Source organism: Nannobrachium achirus, assembly GCF_963921795.1.
Source record: "Nannobrachium achirus genome assembly, chromosome: 17".
NCBI classification, from domain to species: Eukaryota; Metazoa; Chordata; class Actinopteri; order Myctophiformes; family Myctophidae; genus Nannobrachium; species Nannobrachium achirus.
Genome location: NC_137824.1, coordinates 24,725,866 through 24,739,087, shown reverse-complemented (window position 1 = coordinate 24,739,087; position 13,222 = coordinate 24,725,866). Strand labels below are relative to the sequence as shown.

General features: G+C 45.0%; 1 protein-coding gene across 1 annotated transcript in view; it reads right to left on the bottom strand.

Moving 5' to 3' along the window:
- Positions 1–559: 559 nt before the first annotated feature.
- The window catches only part of LOC308302368 (GDNF family receptor alpha-4-like), a gene marked incomplete at both ends in the record, with an annotated part of 63,456 nt that continues 50,793 nt past the window's right edge, over positions 560–13,222 (bottom strand). Inside the window, 2 exons of the mRNA XM_080746623.1 lie at positions 560–766; positions 8,500–8,645. Of these exons, the coding sequence (XP_080602749.1) occupies positions 560–766; positions 8,500–8,645 (353 nt within the window). The remainder of the gene's footprint in view (positions 767–8,499; positions 8,646–13,222) is intronic.

Below are 13,222 nucleotides of genomic sequence, written 5' to 3'. Positions count from 1 at the left end.
GTGTGTGTGTGTGTGTGTGTGTGTGTGTGTGTGTGTGTGTGTGTGTGAGTGCATGTGCGTGTGTGTGTGTGTGTGTGTGTGTGTGTGCGTGTGTGTGTGTGTGTGGCTGTGCGTGTGTGTGAGTGTGCGTGTGTGTGCGTACTTGTATTACTAAGCTCGTGAGGACCCAAACGTTCCAGCAGCTATAGCATAATTTGAGTAAATTGACCTTGAGTGAGAAATGGATGTTTAAATCTTGACATATTTAGAGGTCAGATTATAGGGGCGTTTGTGGTTGGGAGTTAATGTATATGCCTGATTTATCTTTAGTTGCGTGACAGTGTTGAGGTTGCACACCGAAAACAGCAGATCTACAAGCTCGCAACGCATCATCACAGCACGACACGTTGTGAGCTTGTAGATGGGCTGTTTTCCGCTCACAAGTACAGTAATACGTAATACGTGTGTGTGTGTGTGTGTGTGTGTGTGTGTGTGTGCGTGTCTGTGTGTGTGCTTATGTGTTTGTGCGTGCTTATGTGTATTCATGTGTACTATGTGTGTGAGTGGCCGTGGCTCCGTCCTATCCGTTGATGAGCAGCAGCAGGAGGAGGAGCATCAGGAGGGTGGGCGGGGCCAGGCAGGGGGCGGGGCCTGCGTGGGCGTGGTTGGAGCCCAGGCCGGACACGGTGTTCCTCTCAGAGTACAGGGGGATGACGTCAAAGCGACCACCCTGGTCCTGCTCACCTCCACCCACTGTCAGCTGCTCCTCTTCATCGCTGTCCAGCACCTGAGACAGAGACACATGTATATCGTCACTGTCGGGCAGAAACCTCGTATCTCCAAGTTTCAAATTTGTAATTTTTTTTGCAAAGCAAAGCCCTGCTTCATCACCACATGACATGCCCCGAAAAAGATATCATTAAAATATAAAGACAAGTATTTATAAACAAGTTCACAAAACCCCTCTTTTTGGCATTAAGGTGACTTGATGGATTGAAATCAAGAAGGGCCTGTCAACTCCCTTCATGATTTCTAAAGTAGGCAAACCCCCAAAACAATGTTTTGTTTTCAAGAGTCAGTAGCCTTACAAAGAACCTGAAAACCTACCAATTCCATACAAAATGGAAAGGAAGATGTTTTCCCCCACTATTTCCGTTTCCAAGTGAGTTTGTCTTATAAGTAACGCCAGTGCTGCTATTCCAAACCCCCCTAAGGTAAAACATTTTTGGGGTGGGTGGGTAGATCTCAGTCAAAAGAAGTAAAAAAAGATGCAGTTATGTGATCACAGAATTTCCCGTGTAATCAGCCAAATGGCGCAGATTATGCGGGGGGTTCCATTTTATCAAAACGGCTGCAATCGCATATTTCCGCCTGCATGTTTTGCTACTTTTTCATATTTTGCGTATTTTGTGACTTTCCACGTGTGTAAGAAACCCGAAAATGATATTGAGCCCAGGGTACTGTTGTTGAGGTAAATATTATTATTCTGCCTCGTGACCCAAAACACGTGAACTGTTTTTCCATTTCAGTTCAGCATGAAAAATACAGCTCTGAAATGAGACATTCATCGTGTGTTTGTTATTTATTTATTTGTTGTAGTTTTTATCTCCTCGATCACAAAGTAACCCTGGGCACAAAAAATATACAATTCACCATTGGCTGTAGAATGTAGTTGCAGTTATTATCCAGTTAATTGCATTTCTTTACAAGGCAGTAACGTTGTAGAGGATTGTAGTCATTCGACGCTGTGGAAATTATTGAGTCGTGAATCTCAGATGTGTGTGTGTGTGTGTGTGTGTGTGTGTGTGTGTGTGTGTGTGTGTGTGTGTGTGTGTGTGTGTGTGTGTGTGTGTGTGTGTGAGACTGGGTGTGCACACACACACACACACGCGCACGTGCGCACGTAGCCTTTCTCTAACGAAAAGCCCTTCAAACCACCCGGCAAAGTGAAGGGAAAAAAATCACTTTACAGCAACAACCTAAGCTTCCTCAGAGGAAAGAGACGTGGATATCAGAGTGAGGGGAGAGAGAGGGGGATGGGGGGGGGTAGAAAAAGGAGGGGAGAAAGAGATTGAAGGAGAGACAGACAGAGAGAGAGAGAGAGAGAGAGAGAGAGAGAGAGAGAGAGAGAGAGAGGGAGGGAGGAGGAGGAGTATGTAGAGACCGACACTCAGAAAAGAGGATGGGAGAGGGAGAGTGAATGAAGTGTGTACAGTATGTGTGTACTTTATTATCACTAGTAAGATGCCTCAGGGCGACATGCGACCTCACCCTAAAGGACGAGGTCGAACCAATTCTTGGAATTCTGTTAGAGTGGTTCCCATGACATCACAACATACAATATATTTTATGCCGATACATGGAGATCCCTATCTGAACTAGCCCCACAGATATGGGCCATGTCTTCGCCATCTGGCCAGTGATATATATCGATGACATCAGGGATCTTCATATATGGGCATAAAAGGGATTCTGGGGAATACGCATAAATAGACTTTTACATACTGTAGGTGATGTCACCTGTGATGTCACCTGTGATGTCACCTGTGATGTCACAGTGATGTGTCAAGGGAACCAACCCATAGACTGTAAAAATGTGTACACACACGGAGACAAGCTGTGACATTTCTCATGGTAAACTGCGACCTTCGGTCGCAACTATATTTGCAAGGGCCAAAATATCCAAGCGCTGTCTGTCTACAGTACTCTGACGTCATAATACCAGACATCACATACTGGCTTGGACACGGAACACCATATATGGGTAGAAAGGGGTGAAACGGTGGCCAAATTTATTACATCACTGATACCGCCGCCTGTACTGCGCATGCATCTCCGCCGTGGTAACATCCGCATGCTGAAACAATGCCCAAATTTGGAGATGACTGACATCACTGATACGTCTGGGTTCTCAAACATTACTTCTGAGACTCCTATATTCAATCCCTCATATACTGTGCGTGCGCACCCCCGGGACAAAGGTCCTAGTATATATTAGAATTTGTGAGGACCAGTTTGTGTGTGCGCGTGATTGCCTGTGCGTGTGTGGCACTGCGTGCATGTGTGTGTGTGTGTGTGTGTGTGTGTGTGTGTGCGTGCGTGCGTGCGTGCGTGCGTGCGTGCGTGTTGGGCTTACAATTGGGGCTAGGATTTGGATCAGGCGTGTGTACAACAGTAGAGCTTAGATTTAGGGGTCATAGGGTTAGAGTTAGAGCCTGGTTTAGGTGCTGTGTCAGTGTCATGCACTGCAAATTAGCTGATCTACAAGTTTCCAGAGCGTCGCAGGCGGCGTGGCGCGCTGTGAGCTTGTCTGCGTGTTTGTGTGAGAGTAAGCACTTTTGAAAAAAACTATGGTAAATTGTAGAAACACTGTACATACAAACAGAGCAATTACCTTTAAACACTTTTGCAAACAGCTGCTTATTTGTGCACAATCTTGTAAAAGCTTATCCCACGATTCTTACAGTTTATGTACAGTAAGTTAGATTTCCCTCGGTTGCGACGTAACAGCCCTGTGTATGCAACATCATTTCTATTCCCTTTCAATAGATGGTGTGCGCGTGACATACTCGGAAGTTATGCAGGAATGCCTACTGAGTGGCAAAAAACTACTTTCTGGCCTTTAGCCCAGGGGCGTCAATTGGGTATGGGGGGGGGGGGGGGGGGGAAATAAAAGTTACTTTTAAATATAAATCGATGAATGTCTCTTTGTCTACAGTATCTGTTCTGGTTATTATGTTGTTAAATTGCCGTAAAATAACTACAAATGCAAAATCTAACAATGGTCACTTTAACAAGGTATTATAATTATATTCTCCACACTTTTATTCTCCCCATCTTGACAGAATGGGGGGGGGGGGGGGGGTAGAATGTACTTCTTAAAATAAATGTATCATGCCTGTTGCTAAGGTATGGCAACATGACTGGTGTCTTGCGTCAAATTCGTCAAATTCACTTGGCCACTTACTTTGCCACTCAATTTGCCATTCACTTTATGCATGCATACCCTCTATAGTACATACTGTACATCATTTTCGTTTTGATCGTATTGTTCCACTCTTGCTTTGGCAATGTTGTTAACATATGTTTCCTCATGCCAATAAAGCTCCTTTGAATTGAAATTGAATTGGGTGTGTGTGGATCATAACACGAGAACACGAGAGTTGTAGAGAAAGTGAATGAGAGACGGAGAGAGAGAGAGAGAGAGAGAGAGAGAGAGAGAGAGAGAGAGGGGTGAAGAGAGTATAAAGCCTGATTTATACTTCTAGCTGCATGTTGGCATTGCACGCAGTAAACAGCGGATCTGCAAGCTCACAACGCGTCACAATCGTGACGCGTTGTGAGCTTGCAGATCCGCTGTTTACTGAGCCCCGCCGGCACACAATTAAGTATAAACGAGGCTTATAAGGAGGGAGGAGGGGTGGGGGGAGAGAGGTCAGGGGAGAGGGAGCGAAGGAAGGAAGGAAGGAAGGAAGGAAGGAAGGAAGGAAGGATGGAAGGAAGGAAGGAAGGAAGGAAGGAAGGAAGGAAGGATTATGGAGTGAGAGAGAGGGGAGAAGAGGGAGATAAATGGGGGAGTGTGGAGGGGGGAGGACAGATGGGCATGCATAAATTCATAGTAATGAAGCCTGACTGAGGCACAGCCTCCAACAAACACCTCCTCTAATCCTCTCCTCTCTCCCACCGAGAGAGAGACATAGAGAGAGAGAGAGAGAGAGAGAGAGAGAGAGAGAGAGAGAGAGAGAGAGAGAGAGAGAGAGAGAGAGAGAGAGAGAGAGAGAGAGAGTTGGAATCCCCTCTTGTCTGGCAGCCCAGATTATCTCTGGCAGAGATGCAATGCTAGGACCCATGGAGGTACACAGAGGTAGCCTGTGCCAGTGTGTGTGCCCCGGGCATCAACTGGCAGCCCGGGCCAAGGCTAGACGTTGTTGGACCACACTGAATGGTCACTGTTGCTACAAGGTCAGCCAGGAGATAGCAACGCTCACATCAGAAAACAACAACAACAGCGTGATGGTTCAGACCAGGGCATCTCTTCTTCACCACATTAGCACGGCGGGCTTTTTTTGTGTGTTCACGCAAAAACCTGTTGTTTTGTTGTTGTTGTTGGAAAAAATCCGATCTAATACAGTTTGGCCTGTGAGCTAAATGCAGACTGTAATTAGTTGGGAGTGACGGATTAATTGAAAGGGCCACAAGTTCTGCGAGCCGAGGTACTTGTTTAGTAGTATCCTCCTCACAACACAAAACATAATAGAGTGTGCACTGTGCATATAGAGAATCCTTCCCCGTTCCTTTTGAATTGATTTTAACCCATTAAGTCAAGGGTTGGATTGGGGTTAAGTCCCTGCGTCATACTAGTGTCATGTCCAGGGGGTGTACTTGTACCGGTACATCAAGCTGCCTCACGCTACCGAATCAGGAGATACTGTAGGATCTGCCCTATGGGCCTCATCATGGCTCGGCAAGGCTTACTCATTTAACCCAAGACTTGAGGCCGATTACAAATGTCTTCTAAAACAGAAATTCTGAAAAATGTCAAAGACTCCCAAAATGATATGGATTTGGCCCCCATCTCAAAATATGTTTGTTCCACAGACCCCCAGAAGCAAATATTTGAGTTAAAATGTTTCACTTGGAATACATTATTTTTTTTAAATCGTGAAAATGTGTGCAAAATTTTGTTTGAATATGACATATTCAAAGATTTGCATGCATAAAAAAAAGTCACAAGCCGGAAATATAGCCGATCTAAGCTCACAGTATATAGTTGTGCAAAGGTGTGTGTGTGTGCGACTAACACAAGCATTACCCCGAGGTAATGCTTTTCCACCAGATTGTTTTTTGCTCACTTAACTACCTCGTCCTGGGGTGAACTCAACTCGCACCCACAAAAACATTCTTTTAATTAAGTCTTTGTCGGGACAAATTTGAAACGATTTAAGTCATCAAACGAGGCATCATCTGAGGAAGAGTGGGTACAAATGGAGTCTTTATAAAGCTGGCGCTAACAACCGTTTCCCCTTCATTTAGAGACTTCCCCTCATCTTGCTCACGGGTGAGGAGCCTCTCTTTTATCGAATCTGCTTCATTACGTCTTTACTAAATGTGTTTGAGAGATGCTCTCTCTATTATAAACCCAACGCGCATTCCGCAGAGTCGCCGTGGCTGACTGACTGTTTTTGTTTTTTTCCACACTTCTGCACACACACTATTAAATCTTAGAAGCCTTGCCAAAAGTGCTCTGATAATTCTCTGCCCACGGCCAGACGCTTTGATCGGAGAAGTAGAAGAACACTCACGCACGCACGCACGCTCACACTGCTGCTGAGCATTGTCTTAAACTAACAGTATTGAACAGAGTAAGCAATATTGTATTTCGGTCCAGCGAGTTGATTAAGACTTTGGAATTGCTGTGTGCAAATTATGATTTGTGGCCGCGTGCTAAGTTAGTGTGGGATGAGGCCAAGTTTTTAGTTGTTTGTTTAAAGCTGTGGATGAAGGCTCCGTTCTACAGCTGTCTCTGGTGGGCTTTAACACTTTGATTGCCATAATATTGCCATAACTAATGTTGATTACTGCCAAGGTTTTTCCCTATTGTATTTATCAGATTTTTGGAGGCTTTGTGCACACGCCGCGTGCCCATTGTGTGCGCGGGGGCTCCGGTTCACGGCAGCCGAAAGTCTTTTCTTTCACGCGGAGAAGAAATAATACAACCGCAATGATCAGTGTGTACGTTATGGTCCATAGAAAACAGTTAAAAACTGAAAACCCAAGGGTCCTTGGGTGGGGTTCCAGGGGGTTAATGTGGTACAGGTATCACAATAATTTAACCACTTTTTCCCTTTAAATAACAGTCACGTGCGGTCATTGGGGACCGCGGGTGTCCAAAAATGTGTTTTGCAAGAATCGCCTCATGGTGGCGCTAGAAGAGGGTCATGTGAGAATTGATGGTTTGTTGTTGTTGGGCAGGCAAGGAGTGTGTGTGCAAAATGTGGCATGGATCGGGGCAACGGTTGCGGACATATGAGCAGGGCAAAAGTGTGACGTGTGACAGACTGACGGACAGCTGGTCGAGGTTTTGATAGTAACTGCGACCTGACGGTCGCAATAAACATAGATAGATAGATACCTTTATTATCCCAAGGGGGAAAATGTGTTGCCCAGAGGCAGCACAGCAGTATAAGGTTATTTACAAAGTTACAGAGAAGTATGAAAAAGATAAAAAGAAAAAACAAGAACAGAGTACAGAGTACAGTAAGTACAGTAAGAGCAAGGTACAACAGGAAAGGGAAGAGAACATTATTTCGATCAAGTGTTTCTCCCCTTCTAGGTAGCAGTCGGGGGTTCAGAGTCTTGCTCAAGGACACTTCGACAATAGCTCTGGGGGAGACCGGGATCAAACTGGGAGGGAACCTCACAGTTCCCATCCAGCCGCTCTACCGGCCACTCTACCCCTGAGCCACTGCCATCCTGTGGTGCAACACAGTTAATAGCTGTATATAATAGTGGGTATAGCTGTGTTCCCCTGCAATACTCTTCTGTCGGTATTCACTTTCGTTTTGAGCTTCAAGTGCTTCCATGAGTTTGTGTACGCTCCAAGCATCAACACTGGATAAGGCCTGTGCAACAGGGAAACTGGAAGCTGGTGTTCCGGTATGAAGCATTATTCTTCCAAACTTAAGGCATGGTCACACCAAATATGGTTGCCGGCTGATGAAACAATTTTTTGTGCTCAGTCAACAGTTTTTTGCAGCCAGCGCATTCTCCCAATAACCTAAGTCACAAGTAGCTACAATCACTTGTCACTTCCTGAGGCTTGGGACGGTCCGCCTTTGACTCGCCCAATTGGACAGAGGAGGAAAACAGTGCTTCAAGCATAAACACAAGGTCTGTGCGGCACGCCGAAAGCTGCGCAAGACCAGAAATCCATGCCGTTGTCATTGAAATGCATTGGCGGAATCCACTCTCATAGGTAGAATATTTGGGCGGTGTGACCGTGCCCTTAGGACCAAGTTCCGTGCAGTGGTGTTCTGGTGTAAAGTATCTACCGGTAAGTAAATTTAAATTAAGTACTGTAATTAAGTACAATCTTGAGGTATTCGTAATTTACCTGAGTATTTCCAATTTATAATACTTTTGCTTCTACTCCACTACATCTCAGATACAAACATTGTACTTTTACTCATTATTACAGAACATACTATTAACCCTATATTAATTTGGCCATTTGAAAATAGCCAGTCTACAAGCTCACAATGCGTCACGAGACGACGCATTGTGAGCTTGTAGATCTGCTATTTTCTAAAGATTTTGATACATTTGAAAACTTGGACATTTCTACATAATGAAAACTTTTACTTTTGGTACTTTAAGCCCATTTTAATGCCAATACCTTGCCAGTATGTTGGTTCCATTTGCCGACCCTCACCTCAGAGTTACGGACCCGTAAAGGGTCCATTTGGGGACCCCCTGCCGGGCCCCAGACCTGACGTTGAGAAACCAGTGAGCTGTACTTACGTTGTTGTTGCCGTGGTCTGGCAGGTGGTTGTTGCCTAGCAACAGCAGCTCGTCGCCCTGAACCAATGGGGAAGGCCGGGGGGCCGGAGGGGGCGTGTTCTCCACGGCCTGAGGGCCGGGGCTGCCCATGGAGCTGATTGAGTTGCCTGTGGGGGCACGCACACGCACACGCGCGCACACACACACACACACACACACACACACTGAAACTTTTGCAAGCTGCAGTCCCAGTTGGCCAAGAACCTCTGCCCCAAATGGGTGCCATAAAAGACTACTTCACATTTTGGCCAATAACTCTTGAACCGTAGGTCATACAATCAAAATCTGTATTATTTTTTGATTCCTTGGATCATGAGGCAACTTCCCATATACTGTAGGCCCCCGACCTCGTTTTCAGTCATTTTCGAAGTTTTCTTGAAGACGCACTTTTTGCTTCGACTCCTACAAATTTGGTTCAAAACAGGCACGTGCACACATAGACATCAAGGGGGGCTTGAGCCCCTGCCATTTTAACCATCTGTAAAAAGTGCCCTCTCCAGACCATGAATGCAGTTTTTACTATGGTGAAAGAAATGAAAATGTCCTCTTTCCATGCCATATCTGAAGGCAGCATTCAAGAGAATTGCCTTGTCCAAACTCTCCTGGGCAAGAATTGCCCTCTCTGTGTAGAAATCCATGCCGTTATGCTATTTTTGATATTTCCACCAAAACTTGGCTCTTTTAGAAATTTCAGCCCCTGCCTCTCTAACATTCTCTGCACGTCCCTGGTCCAAAACGTACACAAATTAGTACACATCAGGAGCACACCTTTCCAGTAGATTCAAGCAGGAAGTGGTGGAAAGTAACTAAGTAAACTTACTCAAGTACTGTACTTAAAGGAGTAGTTCACCCCCAAAATTACTTTTTTTCTATTGATTGCTCATGCCATGGAGAGTAGAGTTCAATAATATTTTTTGGTTTTTGTCACATTCCTAAGACAAAAATTTGATTCGAGTAAATTTACCCCCATTGATTCCGGATGGGGACCCGTTTCGAAACGGGTCCCCATCCGGAACGAATGGGGGTAAATTCATTGTTATCACATTTTTGTCTTAGGAATGCGACAAAAAACTAAAAATATTATTGAACTCTAGTCTCCATGGCGTGACTAATTAATAGAAAAAAAGTAATTTTGGGGGTGAACTACTCTTAAGTACAATTAGTAAAAAAAAAAAGAAATAGTAAAAAGACCTCAAGATCTTTTTACTTGAAACTGCTTTTTTCTCCTCACAGGGTTTAAGGCTGAAGTCCAAATATGGACCAAACACTCGAACTAGTACTATCAGAACATAGACCCATTTTGTTATTGAAGTCACTTAACCTACCTTTAACCCGGGCAGATATTTCTCAGTAGAATTTGTAAGGATGCCGAACCGCTTGTTCCATGTTGTGTTGTGTCATTATCAAGAGGTGAAAGGAAAGGCTATTTTAATTTACGTTTATTCTATAATTTAATTTGCGTGAAAACCTTTTCACACCCATTTGACTTCACTGCCATTTGAACAAAGATAATTTTATTGGACTGTAAGTGCAATAGAATTCCAATAATCCACATGACCAGGCAGAGCGTTGTCTTTGATAGTGTGATAGTAGGACAGGACCAGAGGCCACGCCTCCCAACGCAACGCAGCATCAGTGAAATGAAAGGTTTTTGTCCTGACGACAGTGTATGACCTGTAGTGTGATTTATACATAAGTTGCGCACCGGTGCCGTGCACCGGAAATAACCGATCTACAAGCTCACAACGCGATTGTACAGCACATCGCCTGTTTCTGTTGAGCGACAGCACGCTCAAGAAGAAGGCATATCGAGGGTTAAAGCTGTTGTCAATAGACGGCCTCAGTGGCGTCAGTTCAGCAAAAGCTAAGGTATGGCAACATGACTGGTGTCTGGCGCGCGCGCGCGCGTGCAAGACACCAGTCATGTTGCTATACCTTAGCAACAGGCATGATGAATTTATTTTAAGTACATTTTTCCCCCTGCAGCTGCCATACCTTGCCATACCCAATTGACGCCTCTGGACGGCCTCACAAGTATGGAAACACATCAGTGTGTGTGTGTGTGTGTGTGTGTGTGTGTGTGTGTGTGTGTGTGTGTGTGTGTGTGTGTGTGTGTGTGTGTGTGCGCGTCCGTGCTCACGTGCGTGCGTGCGCTAGTGCGTATGGGCGTTGCGGCGTGGCAGCTTTATTGCCCCGGCCGTCAGTGGTTTGATAAATCACCCAGCTTTATGGGGAAGGCTATTGATGGATCGATCCGACATGTTAGACGACAACCACAGTCTCCACGTACAAATTGACAGGCGTATCGACGGCCGCCCGATACGCCCACGGCTGTTTTGATTGACTGGCAGGTGTTGTATGGTATATGGGGGCCCTTGTTCCAGGTACAGTATTCTCACACCACACACCACTGGCCAGGTGTCAACAGCTCCACAGTGGTGTAAAAAGTAACTAAGTACATGTACTCAAGTACTGTACTTAAAGGACACCTTCTAAGCCGCGGCAGAACCCCCTGAACCCCGGTACTGCCGTGCAATCAGCGTTTTATTTATAAACATATTTTAAAAAACAAACACACCAAATGATAAACAACGCGCGCGGGTCGTTCAGTGCAAGCCAGCAGGACGTGCACACACTACGTGTTTGGGCGGCCACTTACTTAGAAGCTGCTGCTGGCTGTATTTCTGCCGTTCATTTGCATGGAGCGAGATGGGGTAATCCGCGAGAAAAAACAGCGTTCGAAAGTACATTACGTCCTCGTCGCACGCACATCGATCTAATTCCATGTATTCCACTCATTCCGAAGCCTTGATTTCGCCTGTCGTCTGGTCGAAAAAGACGAGGGGATGGGCTAAACCAGGCTGCAGCACACACAGTGAAGGGGAACGTAATGGCCGCTCGTGGAGCCAGTGGCAGAGCCAGCCGATGACGTCATCACGTTTCTGACGTGATCCGATTGCACAACGTCTCTTAAAGAGACAGAGCACGACCTGCGACTGTATTTTTCAAAAAATTATGATTAATTTCATAAATTACGGCGAAGTACGGGAATAGACGATTGGCTGATGGGACCCAGTAGGAAGTCCGAGGGAGTGCGGCCAGGCTTAGAAGGTGTTAAAGGAGTAGTTCACCCCCAAAATGACTTTTTTTCTATTGATTAGTCACGCCATGAAAACTCGAGTTCAATAATATTTTTAGTTTTTTGTCGCATTCCTAAGACAAAAATTCGATAACAATAAATTGACCCCCATTCGTTCCGGATGTGGACCCATTTCGAAACGGGTCCACATCCGGAATCAATGGGGGTAAATTTACTCGAATCAATTTTTTGTCTTAGGAATGTGACAAAAAACTAAAATTATTATTGAACTCTAGTAGTTCACCCATTTTGGGGGTGAACTACTCCTTTAAGTAGAATGTTGAGGCATAGTTTTACTTTACTGGAGTATTTCCAATTTGCAATACTTTTACTACATCTCAGAGGCAAATATTATACTTTTACTTCACAACATTTGAGTACCTGAGACGAAAAACAGTCTAAAGTGGGTTCCAGATGATACGCGGTCTCCGCCACCAAGTAATTCATTTTCAATGAGAGGCGGGCGGCTATTTCGGCCGTGCAGCGAAGTTTAGAGGCGGCGAGGCGAGCGGGTGCAGTCCCGTGAAAATCCCCGCGAGCGTGCTCGTTTGTGCATGCGCACGCGGGCGGTGAGAGGTGGAGTGTGTTCATCTTTGTGAAATACCGCGCGGCGTTTACTCGCTGAGCGAGTGTGTTTGTGTCTCACCGCGGCGCGGCCACCGCTGATCCTAGCGGCAGCGCCCACGGCAACCGTGTCTCGTTTGAAGGGCACTTTAGTCCATATATATATATATAAGTTTTGAATCAGTTGAATTCTTAATGCACTCCCCCCTCATTTTGTTGAATTAGATGTTTTTACTTAACTCATATTACAAACCCACTACAGACCGGTACATGAGCTCACTTTTGAGTGCCAATTTGAATGCCAATACTTTTGTACTTTTACTTTTTATCCTGGACTTTAACTTGTAACAGAGTTCTTCTATTATTATTTATTTTTCCACCACTGTGACTCGGCACAGTCTAGCAGGCTTCCAGCTCCAGTTCATTCTCGGAACATAAAAGGCATATAAAAGAGAAAGAAAATCTCCTTTTTACAGAGGGCCCTGTGCCCCCTGTGCTAGATACAGTGGAGCATAATTCCATTTTTCCCACTTTGTTTTATGTTTCTTTTTTCTTTCTTTTTTATCCCTCCAGCTTCTTTTCCTTTTCATTACACTTTGATTTTTTGTAACCTTTTACAATTTTGATTACATGAAAAAGCCATTTTGCTGAAACAAAACGCAGAGGGCCGTCTGGGGGCTTTGAGCTGAACTGCATTTCTCTCAGATGTAGTCTGTAGAGAAGCTGAACGATCTGCTCTATGGTCAAGTGCACTTCCTAATACAATTATTTAATTGGGAGCTCCGCCAAGAGCTACAACAACCCTGACTTGATAAGCTGTTCATGCACACAGAAGGTGCATCGCGCTGAGCAAAGCAGTGTTGATTCTGGCGACTAAAACTGTGACAAATGTTGTTCGTCGACTACCCTTTTTTTCCACTGACAAAAACGAAATAAAAACTAAATGAATACTAAGCTGTGATGATTAAATTAAAAGTAAAT